The following is a 15378-nucleotide window of genomic DNA, read 5'->3' on the forward strand; positions in this document are numbered from 1 at the left end:
GCAGAACAAAACTGCCATGTAGCCTTTTTATGTTTGAAACCTTATTGAGCCTAATCTTGCTAGTTAGCAGGTTTAAGGTTTAAATATTGCCCTCTTTTTAATGAGCTTTTTCATATTATATTGTGGATTAGTTTCCAAAGATTTAGGTAGTGTACTCATATATTTTTTAAATGCAGCCTTCTATAGCCATTTCTTGTACTAGATTTTCTTCATAAAGTTCCATTTTTCTAGGGAAATAGTGGTGGTTAGGAATAGACTACAGGGAAATTTATGACTCTTTAACACTAGAATATTTTTTATCTTATGTACATTATCTAATTTTGATTCTTATAATTGAAAATGTTAGTATAGAAGTAGAATTTCATAAAATCATACAGTAGTAAAGTTTAAGAGGGACGTTAAGGATCATATGGTAACCAATCTTGATACTCTACAGAGGAACAAATGGAGGTTTGCTCATTTATTTATCCATTTATTTATTCAGGAAATATGTATTTAATGCTCACTGTTAGCACTGTTTTGGTGTTTGGGATATCCCAACCTTTTTAGAGTTTACAATGAATAGATAGTAAACATCACAATTAAATAATTTACATAGTATGTTAGAAAGTGATAAAAATAGTCTGGGGCCTGACTGATGGTAGCACAGTGGATACAGTGTTGATCTGGAACACTGAGGTCCCTGGTTCAAAACCCTAAGGTTGTGCTATCTTGAGCAGAGCCCCGGGTTGCTGACTGAGCACAGGATCATTGACATGATCACAAGGTTGCTGACTTGAAGCCAAGGTCGCTGGCTTGAGCCCAGAGTTGCTAACAATGATGAATAAAGTACTTCTTACTATTAATGTGACTTCTGGTGCTGCATGGTTTTGCTGATGGCTTTGTAGTCTGGTTGATACATGGTGAGGTTAAGCTTCATGCAGGCGTTGAGACTTCTATCTGTTAAACGTGATCATAGGTTGGTCTTAACATTCTGTAGATGTGAGAAAAACTGCTCACATGCATACATAGAGCCAAACATTGTCAGTACAGCAATATTCACACGCTGCAGTGTGTGGTATGTGACGGGAGGCGCATTCCATGTTTTGACAATCAGCTGGTTCATGGGTTGAAGTTTTTTCTTTTCTCCCCACTTGTGTTTGCTCACCAACTCTGCTTGCTGTCATGCAAGTCTTTCTAAATCTTCATTCAGTGACTTGAACTTATTCACCCACGTGTCTGAGGCCTTCAGTTCAGCAGCTTGTAGCTCAAAATCTCTGATGGAGACACCGGGGATGTAACTCAGGTAGGCACTGCCCACTGCATACCCATGTGGATAGGTTATGAACTTAAAAAGACAAGTGCGCTCACGAAATTTTCCAAAGTGAGCTTTGAATGACTGCAGATTAGATGTGAAGCCCGCTAGCTGCTGGAGATCAAGATATTGAGCAGGGTCACTTGCTGTGCATGCATCTTTAAACTCTCCCAGTTTTTCAAAGTGTAGTAAATGACCTGTTTCAATGTTGGTGATGAAGAGTTCCAGCTTGTTTTCAAATGCAAACGCTGCTTGTTGAAGGGATAAGACTGTATTTCCAACACTTTGCATTTTCACATTGAGCTGGTTCAGATGTTCAGTCATGTTCACGAGATAGAACTTCAGGAACCACTCAGGGTTAGCTAACTCAGGATACTCGACGTTTCATTTCAAGAAAAGTCTGGATTTTGCTCAGAGAAGCCGTGAAACGGCTGAGCACCTTCCCTCTTGACAACCAACGCACATTGCTGTGCAGAAGCAGACCAGGGTAATTATTCCGAACTTCATCCAGCAGTATTTTAAACTGGCAATCATTTAAAGCTCGGGCAACAATAAAGTTGACCACCTGAATGACCAGTGACATCACCTCACCAAGCTGCTCACCACACATCTGAGCACAAAGTGCCTCCTGATGTAAGATGCAGTGAAAACTTAGGATGGTTCTCTTTTCATGTTCACGAAGAAGCGCTACAAATCCTGTTTTTTCCCACCATGCATGGAGCACCATCAGTACACACCCAAATGTTTATCCATTGGTAGATTTTTTTCTTTAGCGAACTCAGTGAAAGACTTGAATAAATCCTCCCCCCTTGTTGTCTCTTTCATAGGCAAAACAGCAAGATTTTCTTCATGTAGTGTGTCACCGACAGCATACCTTGCAATCATGCTGAACTGGGATAAATGGCTTATGTCTGTTGACTCATCCAAAGCGACAGAAAAGAGTGGTGCTGCATTTATGTCCTTCACTTGTGTTGCCTCAATTTCATTTGCCATCATGATGGTACGATTGTGAACAGTTCTTTCCGACAGAGGCATATCTTTTATTCGTTTGATTATCTTGTCTTTATCCAGAAAATCGTCAAAAAGTTCATTGGCAACATCAAGCATGAATGTTTTGGCATACTCCCCATCTGTGAATGGCTTTCTGTTTCTCACAATTGCTAAAGCACCAGCAAAGCTAGCCAAATTCCAGTCACCTTGCAGGGTCCAAATATGGAGTTGCTGCTGACTAGCTTGCACTCTGCACAGTAGCTCTTGACATGCTTTTTTTCTGCTGTCCCCCGCTGGATATTTTGATGCAAATGTAGTATGGCATGTGTCGAAGTGCCGCTTTATATTTGACAGTTTCATCAATGCAATTTTATCATTGCATATTAGACACACTGCAGAACCTGCTCTCTCCACAAAGGCGAATCCCTCTGTCCATTCCTGCTGAAAAGTACGATACTCCTCATCTTTTTTTCTTTTAGCCATCTTCTTCATCAAAAGGGTTTCTGCAATTAACTAGCTGACTACTTGATTAAAAGGAAGGAAGTTTACTTCCTGACCTCACAACCACCCATGTACATTATGCATTATCCAATAAAAATTTGGTGTTGTCCCGGAGGACGGCTGTGATTGGCTCCAGCCACCCGCAACCATGAACATGAGTGGTAGGAAATGAATGGATTGTAATACATGAGAATGTTTTATATTTTTAATGTTATTATTATTTTTTATTAAAGATTTGTCTGCGAGCCAGATGCAGCCATCAAAAGAGCCACATCTGGCTCGCGAGCCATAGGTTCCCAACCCCTGCTACAGGTGTATGTGAAATTTACTTCTACTATAGCAAATTTTAGGATAGATCTTCATTCAGTTTTACCCTGAACCATGATGCCAAAGGGTTCTCTTTTAGACAGGCATGGTTTTCTTTTAGAAGAAAAGATAGAGTCTTGCTTAGATTTTGAAGGAAACTTGAAGATCTAGTGATGACAAAAATGAGCCTACTAGTTTTCTATGGCAAGTATGTCTTAGCTGTTTTCTTGTTTCTTGAAAAAGCTGTTATTTTACTTGACAGGTAGTTTTAGAAGGCACACAGTATTTTTAGAAGATCAATTTGAAACCTGTGACCTAATCTTTTCTAGTTATTATAAAACCAACAGTAATATAAGAGAGCAAGGAAAAAGAATCTTAGAATATTTTTTGTTTTGTCATTTATTATTATTTTGTGATAGTTATTAGTTTTTGTAGATATCAGGAGAAAAGATATATAAAAGGTGAAATTCTAGGTTGACAGTAATAGACTCTTATGTTTTTTTTTTTTGTTTTGTTTTTTGAGACACACACACACACACACACACACACACACACACAGGAACATCGAACTGCTCCTGTATGTGCCCTGACCAGGGAATCATACTGGGAATGTTTGTGCTCCGGGATGAACCAACCGAGCAATCTGGCCAGGGCTTAATTTTTATGGATTTTTTTTTTTTCTCAGAGAGACAGAGGAAGGGAGAGAGAGGGAAGGAGGAAGGGAAACACCCATTTGTCGTTCCACTCAGTTGTACATTCTTTTGTTGCTTCCCGTGTGTGCTGTGACTGGGAATTAAACCCGTAACCTTATTGTTTTGGGATGACGCTCTTAACCTATTGAGCTAACTGGCCAGGGCCAGACTCTTCTGTTTTAGTTCAATTAAATTATTTTGTTTGTGGTTTCAAAGGAGTTAAAATGGGTCAGAATTTCTCATTGAATGTTTCTACATTTTTTTATTTTTATTTTTGTGTGTATGTGTGTGTGTGTGTGAGAGAGAGAGACAGGGACAGAAAGATAGGAAAGGAGAAAGAGATGAGAAGCATCAATTCTTTATTGTGGCACCTTAGTTGTTCACTGACTGCTTTCTCATGTACCTTGACGGGGGGGGGGGGCTACTGCAGAGTGAGTGACCTCTTGCTCAAGCCAGTGACCTTGGGCTTCAAGCCAGTGACCTTGGGCTTCAAGCTAGTGATGTTTGGGCTCAAGCCAGCAACCATGAAGTCATGTCGATGATCCCATGCTTAAGCCGGCAACCCTGCGCTCAAGCTGGTGAGCCAGTGCTTAAACTGGTGACCTCAGGATTTCAAACCTGGGTCCCCAGTTCTCAGGTTGACACTCTATCCACTGCGCCACCACCTGGTCAGGCAAATGTTCTTACCTTTTTAAAGCTAATAGTTAAATTAATGAAACTTAAATTTTATATACCACCAATCTATTAAAGGTAAGTGCCCTTTTTGTTTTCTCATTTATTTTACAATAAGCTGAGATTTTGGTAGAGGTAGATATTAATCCCTAGTCTTTTAGTCTCTGTGAGTCACACAGGGAGGGACGTTGAATGGTTTTCTTAGAACTGCATTTCAGTCAGTATAAAGTTAGGGACATAAATATTGACTGTATCTTATTTTTTTGCATTTATAGGAACCAAACAGCAAGGTTTAAGAAGTAATTTTGTTTCTGGAAATAGGTAGATAACATGGAAGATGAGGATTGTTTAGTTAAAAATTTTTTTGAGAGATTAAGAGTTTTGTCTTTCCAGGCTACATGGAGGGAGGGAGGAGAGTATAAATCTTGGTGAAACAGAACTCAAAGGCATATGCTTAGTATTAGCATGCTGTTTGCTTGTATATGAGGAAAACCAATAACAGATTGATTTAATTTATCAAAGAGAAAGAGGAGGGGGGAGAAGGCAAAAATGACATTTGGAAATAGTGAATTTTGTTTTTCCTTTCTTTGGCTAAGCTGAACAGCTAGTGAACTGGCAGCTAGTGAAGAGAGCACTCAGGACATTCTGCCTTGGGCAGCTGTGTGGCTCACCAAAAACCAGCTTAGTTTATGAGTCTCCAGACGACCTGGTTGCTTAACTGTGACTTGCACTAGGAGGTTGTCTGTATGATGTCTGCCACTATCCTTAGCATTTCCATGCCAGATCTGATTCAGAATTTCTTGCTTGCTTTAATTATGATATTGTTTCTCTGAGTTATTAAAAATTTTTGTATTCTTTGGTAAGTTAGATGCCTTTCCAAAAGTCAGCACTACATCTTCCTGGGATATTGTTATCTGTTTAGATCATTATTTTAACATTGTGTGCATGTAATTTGTTCTTAGATCAAAAAGTCTTAGTCTGGTGCTCGCTTTGGCAGCATATACACTGAAAGTAGAACTGCACAGAGAAGATTAGCATGGCCCCTGAGCAAGGATGACATGCAAATTTGTGAAGCGTTCCATTAAAGAAAAAAGAAAAAAGAAAAAAGTTTTAGTCTGTTTGAGACTATGAGAAATCTGAACTACGATGTGTATGCAGTGGATTTCTCTGGTCAGTTCTCCAGTAATCTGATGAAAAGTATTTACCCTAAGCAGTTTTGCTTTTTTACCTTACTGTAGCTTTGAAGGTTTAGGTTTTGAATTTGGAATGTTTTTCAATTTTTTTTTTATAGTCAGACTTAATTCTATTTTCTTACAGTCAAAGGCAATTGGTTTGTTAGATGTGGATGTGTACGGCCCATCAATTCCAAAGATGATGAATCTGAAAGGAAATCCAGAATTATCACAGAGTAAGTAAAAAAAGAGATAAATAGTATGAAAGGCATGCTTTTATTTAGCATATAGTACCTGCTGGGTACTAAATAGAAGCCAGGCATTATACTGTGTACTCAGTGTAATGTAGTAATTTTGGAATCAGATGTGGAGCGACTGCCTGGGTTTGAATTCAAGCTCTGTCACCGACTGTGTGAGTTTGAGTGAGTTGCTTAACCTCTTTGCGTCTCACCCCCACCCATGTGTAAAATAGAGCTGGCAATTGCTGTAATTGCCCAATTACAAAATTGCTGTAAGTGTAATGCATTTAATACAGTGCCTGGCACAGAATAGTGATCAAAAGTTAGCTCATCACTATTGTCTCTTTATATTAAATATATGAATCTATGGGAGTATTTGAATAGAAAGTATATTAAATGTGTCAGAAGATATGAAAATTATTTTCTCTAATCATTTCTCTAATCACTCTAACATATTGTGTTAAAGTGTTAAAAAAAAACCCAAAACATTAGTTTCTTTCCCCAGCCTTCAGTGCTATCAGTAGGACAGAGTAATTTTTTTGAGTAAATCTTTAATACTTGCTATTATTATTATATTTTCTCATTCATAAAGCTATTTAATATAAAGCTTTAAGAATAAGAAAGTGCTATGATCAAAAAATGAAAAATTTTATTTAAAAATATGTATTTCCGATGGCTTTAGGCGACCCCTGTGTTTTGGTCGTTCGACCCCCGCCGGGGTCGCGATCCACAGGTTGAGAACCACCGATCTTGAACAAAATGTCTTTACTGAAGAGTATTTATTGGATAATCTATACACATAATAGAAGTATATGTTTTTTTGTCATTAAAAGTTAAGTTATAGACATTGCTATTTAAGGGCTTTTGTTTGTATTTTAGTTGTTGGAGTCAATTACAATGTTAAATTCTGAATAATTATTCATAAGACAACAAGGATTCTTCTTAACATTTTGAAGGAAACGTGAAGATCTAGTGGTGATAAAATTGATCCTAACAGTTCTGTATTATAAGCACCCACTTAGTTGTTTTCTTGTTTCATGAAAATAGAAACTTAAAAGCTAAATTATTTTAGTTTTTTATGGTTTTTTGTCCTTTTAGTAGAATTCATACTTAGTTTGCAAATATGTGACAAGAGCTAAGATGTCAGACTTTCACAAAGAAGGAGTAATGAATTTGCATACTTTAAACAATAGACTCATTCTATTTCTTAATTAAAGTAACATGAGAACTGGTACATGCAGCACATGAGTGAGTGCAGAATGGAACCCTCAGCGCCAGTCTTTTCTTTAGTAGCCTGTTCAGTCTGTGCCAACATAAATACTTGAAGTGAACTTTAATTGCTTTCTTTTTGTTTTACTGAAGCTGTAAGCTTAAATTTGATGTTTGCAAATTGGCTGCCATTACATAAGCTTTCTGGTAAAGATGAGCTACTGAATCCTGGAAAGCCTGAAAAGCATACTTTGTGTGTTGACAAGCTGATTTTCAGTCCCCCAAGAAATAAACTGAATTATTAAGGCATTCATTTAAAAGAATGTGAATTCTTAAAAGCTCAACTTACAAATTATCTTTTGAATCTTAGATAAACCTGCCACTATCAAACTAATTGGCATCATTTTGACATTTCTACATTTCAACATGTTAATTTATTCTTTTGTACTCTCTATTGCAGAACATACAATGCAATGTGAAAATATCTAATTAACAATAAAGAAGCCTGACCAGGCGGTGGCACAGTGGATAGAGCGTCGGACTGGGATGTGGAGGACCTGGGTTCAAGACCCTGAGGTCGCCAGCTTGAGCGCAAGTTCATCTGGTTTGAACAAAGCTCACCAGCTTGGACCCAAGGTTGCTGGCTCAAGCAAGGGGTTGCTCAGTTTGCTGAAGGCCCGCGGTCAGGACACATATGAGAAAGCAATCAATGAACAACTAAGGTGTCGAAACGAAAGGCTGATGGTTGATGCTTCTCATCTCTCTCCGTTCCTGTCTGTCCCTATCTATCCCTTTCTGACTCTCTCTGTTTCTGTGTAAAAAACAAAACAAAACAACCCCTGCCCCCCAAAAAACAAACAAAGAAAAACTGTGAAAGATTTGTTTTCTGCAGTTTAGATTTAGGGTATATAGACCAGTAAGTGGAATCTCAACTTTGTATATGTTCCTCTGTTCTTGTACTTAGCTAGACAATCTTAGGGGTATTAGGACTTTAGGATTGTCCCTTTTTCATTATTTAAACACGTTTGGTAATGTGGTTTTAGTCAATTTCTTCGTTTTAAAATTCCACATTAGGGTTTGCAGATTATATACATTTACTGTACTTATATCCTCATATTTTTTTGGGGGGGGTGAGGATTGTGGAAAAACCATTTTTTGAAGTTATATTCCATTTTAGCCTTGATTATCAAGAGAAATTTTTTTGGTATACATATATTTTTATTATGTATAAGTATTGATATTATGTATAAGCGTATGTTATGGAAATTCTGTGAAAATCTCCAAGCGTTTACAAGGTTTTGATATACTTTCATTTATAATTCTGATTGTTATTCAGATCTGTAACTGTATTTTAAGTTTATATTTATTTTTTATTTAGAAATTAAGTTTAATGGGGTGACATTGATCAATAAGAGTACATAGGTTTCAGGTGAACATTCTCTACAGCATTTGAACTGTTCATTACATTGTGTGCCCATCACCCAAAGTCAGATCAATTTTTGTCACTATATTTGTTCCTCTTTACTCCCCTTCTCACCACCCCTTCCCTCTGATTTCACTCAGTGTAATGTTCTCAAGGTCCATCCATATTGTTGTAAATGACACTATGTCATCATTTCTTATGGCTGAATAGTATTCCATTGTATATATGTACCACATCTTCTTTATCCAGTCCTCTATTGTGGGACACTTTGTTTGTTTCCATGTCTTGGCCATCATGAGTAATGGTGTGATGAACATGGCAGTAAATGTGTCTTTGCGCACCAATGTTTTTGTTTTTTTAGTAGATACCCAGTAAAGGGATTGCTGGGTCATATAGTATGTTCTATTCTTAAATTTAAAAGAATTTTTTTTTACAGAGACAGAGAGTCAGAGAGAGGGACAAACAGGGACAGACAGACAAGAAGGGAGAGAGATGAGAAGCATCAATTCTTTGTGGCGGCTCCTTAGTTGTTTACTGATTGCATTTTCATGTGTGCCTTGACTGGGGGGCTACAGCAGAGTGAGTGACCCCTTGCTCAAGCCAGCAACCTTTTGCCTCAAGCTAGCAACCATGGGGTCATGTCTATGATCTCATGCTCAAGCCAGCGACATCAGGGTTTCGAGCCTGGGTCTTCTGCATCCCAGCCCTACGCTCTATCCACTGCACCACCTCCTGGTCAGGCCTATTCTTAATTTTTTGAGGAACCACCATACTGTCTTCTATAATGGCTGTACCAGTTTATGTTCCCACCAGCAGTGAATGAGAGTTCTTTTTTTCCATAGTCTCTCCCACACTTATTACCTGTCTTGTTGATAATAGCTAATCTAACAGGTGTGAGGTGGTATCTCATTGTAGTTTTGATTTGCCTTTCTCTAATAGCTAGTGAAGCTGAGCATGTTTTCATGTATCTGTTGGCCTATTGTATGTCTTCTTGGGAGAAGTGTCTGTTCAGGTCCTCTCCTCATTTTTAATTGGATTATTTGCTTGTTTGTTGATGAGCTTTTTGAGTTCTTTATATATTTTGGATATTAACTTCTTTCAGAGCTGTTGTTTATGAATATCATCTCCCATTTGGTTGGCTGCCTTTTTCTTTTGTTGTCAGTTTCTTTGCTGTGCAGAAGCTTTTTAGTTTGATATAGTCCCATTCATTTATTTTTGCCTTTACTTCCCTTGCCTTTGGGGTCAAATTCATAAAATGTTCTCTACAGCCAAGGTCTATACATTTAGTACCTACATTTTCTTCTAGGTGATTTATTGTTTCAGATCTTGTATTTAGGTTTTGGATACATTTTGAATTAATTTTAGTGCAAAGGAACAAACTAGTTGTCTCATTCTTTTGCATGTGGCTTTCCAATTTTCCCAGCACCATTTACTGAAGAGGCTTTCTTTTCTCCATTGTGTGTTTTTGGCTCCTTTGTCAAAGATTATTTGTTCATATATATGTGGTTTTATTTTAGGGCTTTCAATTCTGTTCCTTTGGTCTGAGTGTCCGTTTTTCTGCCAATACTATTCTATTTTTTTTCTTTTTCTTTTTTTTAAATATTATTCTATTTTAATTATCGTGGCTCTGTAGTATAATTTGAAGTCAAGTAGTGTGATACCTCTGGCTTCTTTTTCCTCAGGATTACTTTCCACAGGATTATATTGGGGTTTTTTATCGTTCCATACAAATCTGGTGATTTATTTTTTGTTCTGTTTCTTTAAAAAATGACATTTAGTTTTTTTGTGTGTGTGTATTTTTCCGAAGCTAGAAACAGGGAGAGACAGTCAGACAGACTCCCGCATGCACCCGACCAGGATCCACCCGGCACACCCACCAGGGGGCGACACTCTGCCCACCAGGGGGCAATGCTCTGCCCCTCCGGGGTGTCGCTCGGTTGCGACCAGAGCCACTCTAGCGCCTGGGGCAGAGGCCAAGGAGCCATCCCCAGCGCCCGGGCCATCTTTGCTCCAATGGAGCCTCAGCTGCAGGAGGGAAAGAGAGAGAGACAGAGAGGAAGGAGAGGGGGAGGGGTGGAGAAGCAGATGGGCACTTCTCCTGTGTGCCCTGGCCGGGAATCGAACCTGGGACTTCTGCACGCCAGGCCGACGCTCTACCACTGAGCCAACCGGCTAGGGCCGACATTGAGTTTTTAGTGGGGATTTTATTATATCTGTATATTGCTTTGGGTAATATGGCCATTTTAACTATGTTGATTCTTCCAATCCATGAACATGGAATATTTTTCCATTTTATTGTATCTTTTTCAATTTCTTTCAATAATGCTTTGTAGTTTTCAGTATATAGATTCTTACATATTTTGTTAAATTTATTCCTAGGTATTTTACTAATTTTTTGTTGTAATTGTAGAAGGAATTTTATTTCAGTTCATTTTCTGAAAGCAGTAGGCTTTTGTAAATTGATTTTGTATCCTTTGACTTTACTGTATTTGTTTATTATTTCTAATAGTTTTTTTGGTGGAGGCCTTGGGGTTTTCTATATACTGGATCATGTCATCTGTGAAAAGTGATACCTTTACATTTCTTCCCAATATAGATGCCTTCTATTTCTTTTTCTTGTCTGATTGCTATGACTAGGACTTCCAGTACTATGTTGAATAAGAGTGGAGAGCGTATGCAGCCTTGACTTGTTCCTGATTTAGAGGAGAAACTTTCAGTTTTTTACCCTTTAGTATGATATTGGCTGATGGTTTGTCATATATGGCCTTAATTATGTTGAGGTACTTCTATATGCATTTTATTGGGTGTTTTGAACATAAAGGTATGTTGTATCTTATTGAATGCCTTTTCTGCATCTATTGATAGTATTATATGATTTTTATGCTTTGTTCTATTGATGTGGTATATCACATTGATCTATTTGCATATGTTAAACCATCATTGTGCTCCTGAAATGAAACCCACTTGATTGTGATGTATTATTATTTTTTTTAATTCTTTGCTTTAATTTTTTTAATTTTTCTTTTATTAATTTTTAGAGAGGAGAGAGAATAAGAGAGAGAGAGAGAGAGAGAGAGAGAGAAGGGTGAGGGAGGAGCAGGAAGCATCAACTCCCATATGTGCCTTGACCAGGCAAGCCTAGGGTTTTGAACCGGCGACCTCAGCATTCCAGGTCGACACTTTATCCACTGCGCGACCACAGGTCAGGCTGTGATGTATTATTTTTTAAGTGTATTGTTGTATTTGATTTGCTAGTATTTTGTTTAGGATTCTTGCATATATATTCATTAGGGATATTGGTCTATAGTTTTTTTTTTTTATATTGTCTTTGTTTGGTTTTGTATCAGGGTTATGTTGGCCTAATAAAATGTGTTAAGGAGTATTGCTTCTTCTTCTATGTTTTGGAAGACTTTGAGAAGGATAGGTACCAAATTTTCTTTGAATGTTTGGTAGAATTCACTAGTCCTGGTCCTGGACTTTTATTTTGGGTGAGGTTTTGGTAGTTGTTTTTTGTTGTTTTGTTTGTTTTTGACAGAGACAGAGAGAAGGATAGATAGGGACAGAGAGACAGGAAGGGAGAAAGTTGAGAAGCATCAGTTCTTTATTGAGGCACCTTAAGTTATTCATTGACTGCTTTCTTGTATGTGCTTTGACTAGGGTGCTATAGCAGAGCGCGTGATCCCTTGTTCAAGCCAGCAACCTTGGGCTCAAGCCAGCGTCCTTGGGCTTCAAGCCAGTGACTATGGGGTCATGTCCCTGATCCTATGCTCAAGCCAGCGACCCTGCCCTCAAACTGTTGAGCCTGCACTCAAGTGGATGAGCCCGCACTCAAGCTGGTGACCTCTGGGTTTTGAATTTGGGTCCTCTGTGTCCCAGTCTGATGCTCTGTCCACTGCGGTACCACCTGGTCAGGCTGGTAGTTGTTTTTATTTCCTTTTTGCTTATTGGTCTATTTAGGTTTTCTACTTCTTTGTGACTTAGTTCAAGGAAATTGTATAGTTCTAGGAACTAAGAAATTTAATATTTGAGTCTAAAGAAGTGAACTCAGTAATTGGAGAAAAATTTAAGTTTATAATAGTTTTGGGTTTCTTAGGCTGAAAATGTTTTTCTCAGCTTAAAATGACAGTAGTGATTTGTATATGTTTTTATGCAAAATTGTGGTAATGGAAAGTCTAGCTAGTTTGTAGAAAGAGTGTTGTACAGAAACCTTAACAGGTTGATGTTGTAATGCCTGCAAATGACCAGTTGCTTTGGGCAACTAATGGAAGTAGAATGCAATCCATGTGTAGTTGGCAAAACTATCATTTAATCATGAATATACTTTTTTTAAAAAAAAAGAACAAATACCAGTTATTTGTCTTTTTTAACTTTCCAAATAACATGATATTCAAATTTCATTTTATAGTATAGCCAAATTATAGCCCTAGAAATTATTGAGTAGAAAGATTTTCAATTGTAATTGCAAGCGAGTAAGTGGTAATTGCACACAGAGATATGTTGCTGCATTTCAGTAATATAAATATTTTTTTGTGACCTTGATAAGAATTTTTTTTTATTCAGTGAGAGAAGGTGAGGCAGAGAGACAGACTCCTTCATGCACCCCTGACCAGGATCCACCTGGCAAGCCTACTAGGAGGCAGTGCTTCTGTCCATCAGGGGCATTGTTCAGTTGTTCAGCAACTGAGCTCTTTTTAGCTCCTTGCTGTGGACCAGCGTGGCTCGTAATTCTAGGTCCTGAGGGAGAATGGTGTGGAATTAAGAAAATAAACTCACTGAGAAAAGAGGATGGGATTGGGAGTCCTCTTCAATGCTAATGGCAATATCTGAGAGCCCAATAGCCCCCAATTTGCTTTATTATATAGCCATATGCAAATAAGGAAGTCTTTGATACAAAGTCACACAAATGAGGCAAAAACAGGAACTCTCTTAAGGCATAAACAAGAATCCCCCCACGATGCATAAGTGAAATCAGCCAACATCTGAACAAACAAAGGGTGAGAGGAAGGGCATGTAAATTGCTTCTAGCAACATAAGCAAGCAAGTGAAGTGGGGCTATGGGATGAGTGCAAATACTCAGCTTCATAGCCAATATGGAGGTGGGGGGAGAACTTAGCCTATTGCTAAGCCTCTAATTTACAAAGGCTTTTTGCCACTTGCAGTCTACCATAGCTCCTGAGTTGGAGGCTGAAGAGCCACTCTCAGCTCCGGGGACCAACTTGCTTCGATTGAGCCATGGCTACAGGAGGGGTAGAGAGAGAATTGAGGGGAGAGTGGAGAAGCAGATGAGTACTTTTCCTGTGTGCTGAGAATTGAACCCAGGACATCCACACACCAGGCTGACCCTCTACCTCTGAGCCAACCAGCTAGGGCCCATGATAAGGATTTTGACTAAGATTTCTTAAATGATCTTTTTTTTTTGAGAGATTGAAAGGGTATTAGAGGGAGAGAAGACAAGAGAGGGAAAGCATAAACTAATTGTTCCCCTTAGTTGAGATGGTGCTTATTAATGGTTATATGTGAGACTTTTTTTTATTAAATGAGAGGTGGAGAGGCAGAGAGACGGACTCCCATGTGTGCCCCTGACCAGGATCCACCTGGGAAGTCCCTTACCAAGCAGCACTCTGCCCATCTAAAATAGCAACTGAGTTATTTTAGCTCCTGAGGTGAGGCCGTGGAGCCATCCACAGTGCCTGGGGCCAACTTGCTCAAACCTTTCAAGCCATGGCTGTGGGAGGAGGAGGAGAAGAGAGAGAGAAGAGGAATGGGAAGTGGTAGAAAAGCAGATGGGCTCTTCTCCTGTGTGCCCTGACCAGGAATTGAACCCAAGACTTCCACATGCCAGGCCGAGCCGACACTCTACTGCTGAGCCAACTGGCCAGGGCCTAAACGTGGAGCTTATTTGAGTGGAATCCACTTGTCTTTTCTGTTGTTGGGGGGTATACATTTTGTATTTATGACAGCATTCTACTCTGTCTTAAGGTATTAAACATTTTTCAAGTTTAGGAATTGTGTGTGGGCTTATGAGGCAGAGAAAATGTGGAAAGTCAGCTTGGAAAAATGACCTTTGTGTAGTAGCACTCATCTCCAGTGAGAACTACAAGGAAGCAACTAAGATTTCTTAAAGGTAATTTAAATGCATAAAGAATGTGAGTGAACTCTACTTATTTCTGAAGTCACCTTGCTGTTTTCTTCCAGGGATTAGAATTAGGGGTGTACTGAAATTGTTGAGATAGATGATTAAATTCTGATGCAGTGGAGATCTCAAAGCTTCTAATTTATAATTTGCTTCTTCTAGTCATTGTATTCTAGACCCTTCGGTTTCATCTGATGCTGCAGTTCCTCTGATTATCTTTGAGAAAGCTTCTGGAATGTACTTCGTGATCACCATGTTACAGGAATGCTTTTTTCTTTGCTGCTTTCCTGAAATTTTTTTTTTTTGTATTTTTCAGAAGCTGGAAACGGGGAGAGACAGTCAGACAGACTCCCGCATGCGCCCCACCGGGATCCACCCGGCACTCCCACAAGGGGCGAGGCTCTGCCCACCAGGGGGCTATGCTCTGCTCCTCCGGGGCTTCGCTCTGCCGCAACCAGAGCCACTTTAGCGCCTGGGGCAGAGGCCAAGGAGCCATCCCCAGCGCCCGGGTCATCTTTGCTCCAATGGAGCCTTGGCTGTGGGAGGGGAAGAGAGAGACAGAGAGGAAGGAGAGGGGGGGTGGAGAAGCAAATGGGTGCTTCTCCTATGTGCCCTGGCCGGAATCGAACCCGGGTCCCCCGCACGCCAGGCCGACGCTCTACCGCTGAGCCAACCGGCCAGGGTCTTTCCTGAATTATTTTTATAACCTCTTTTATGCCTAGAATATTAAGACAAGGTGATATTCCT

At 39.2% G+C, this 15378-nt stretch overlaps 1 protein-coding gene and 1 non-coding gene across 2 annotated transcripts in view; both read left to right on the forward strand.

The window, feature by feature from the left end:
* NUBPL (NUBP iron-sulfur cluster assembly factor, mitochondrial) overlaps nucleotides 1-15378 on the forward strand; it is a 267584-nt gene that overhangs the window by 52816 nt on the left and 199390 nt on the right. Inside the window, exon 4 of the mRNA XM_066277680.1 lies at nucleotides 5773-5863. Coding sequence (XP_066133777.1) covers nucleotides 5773-5863 — 91 coding nt within the window. The remainder of the gene's footprint in view (nucleotides 1-5772; nucleotides 5864-15378) is intronic.
* Nucleotides 5437-5543, forward strand: LOC136336992 (U6 spliceosomal RNA). The gene has a single exon (XR_010731720.1). It is a non-coding gene; the product is annotated as a U6 spliceosomal RNA (small nuclear RNA).

This window comes from Saccopteryx bilineata, chromosome 4 (genome assembly GCF_036850765.1).
Source record: "Saccopteryx bilineata isolate mSacBil1 chromosome 4, mSacBil1_pri_phased_curated, whole genome shotgun sequence".
NCBI classification, from domain to species: Eukaryota; Metazoa; Chordata; class Mammalia; order Chiroptera; family Emballonuridae; genus Saccopteryx; species Saccopteryx bilineata.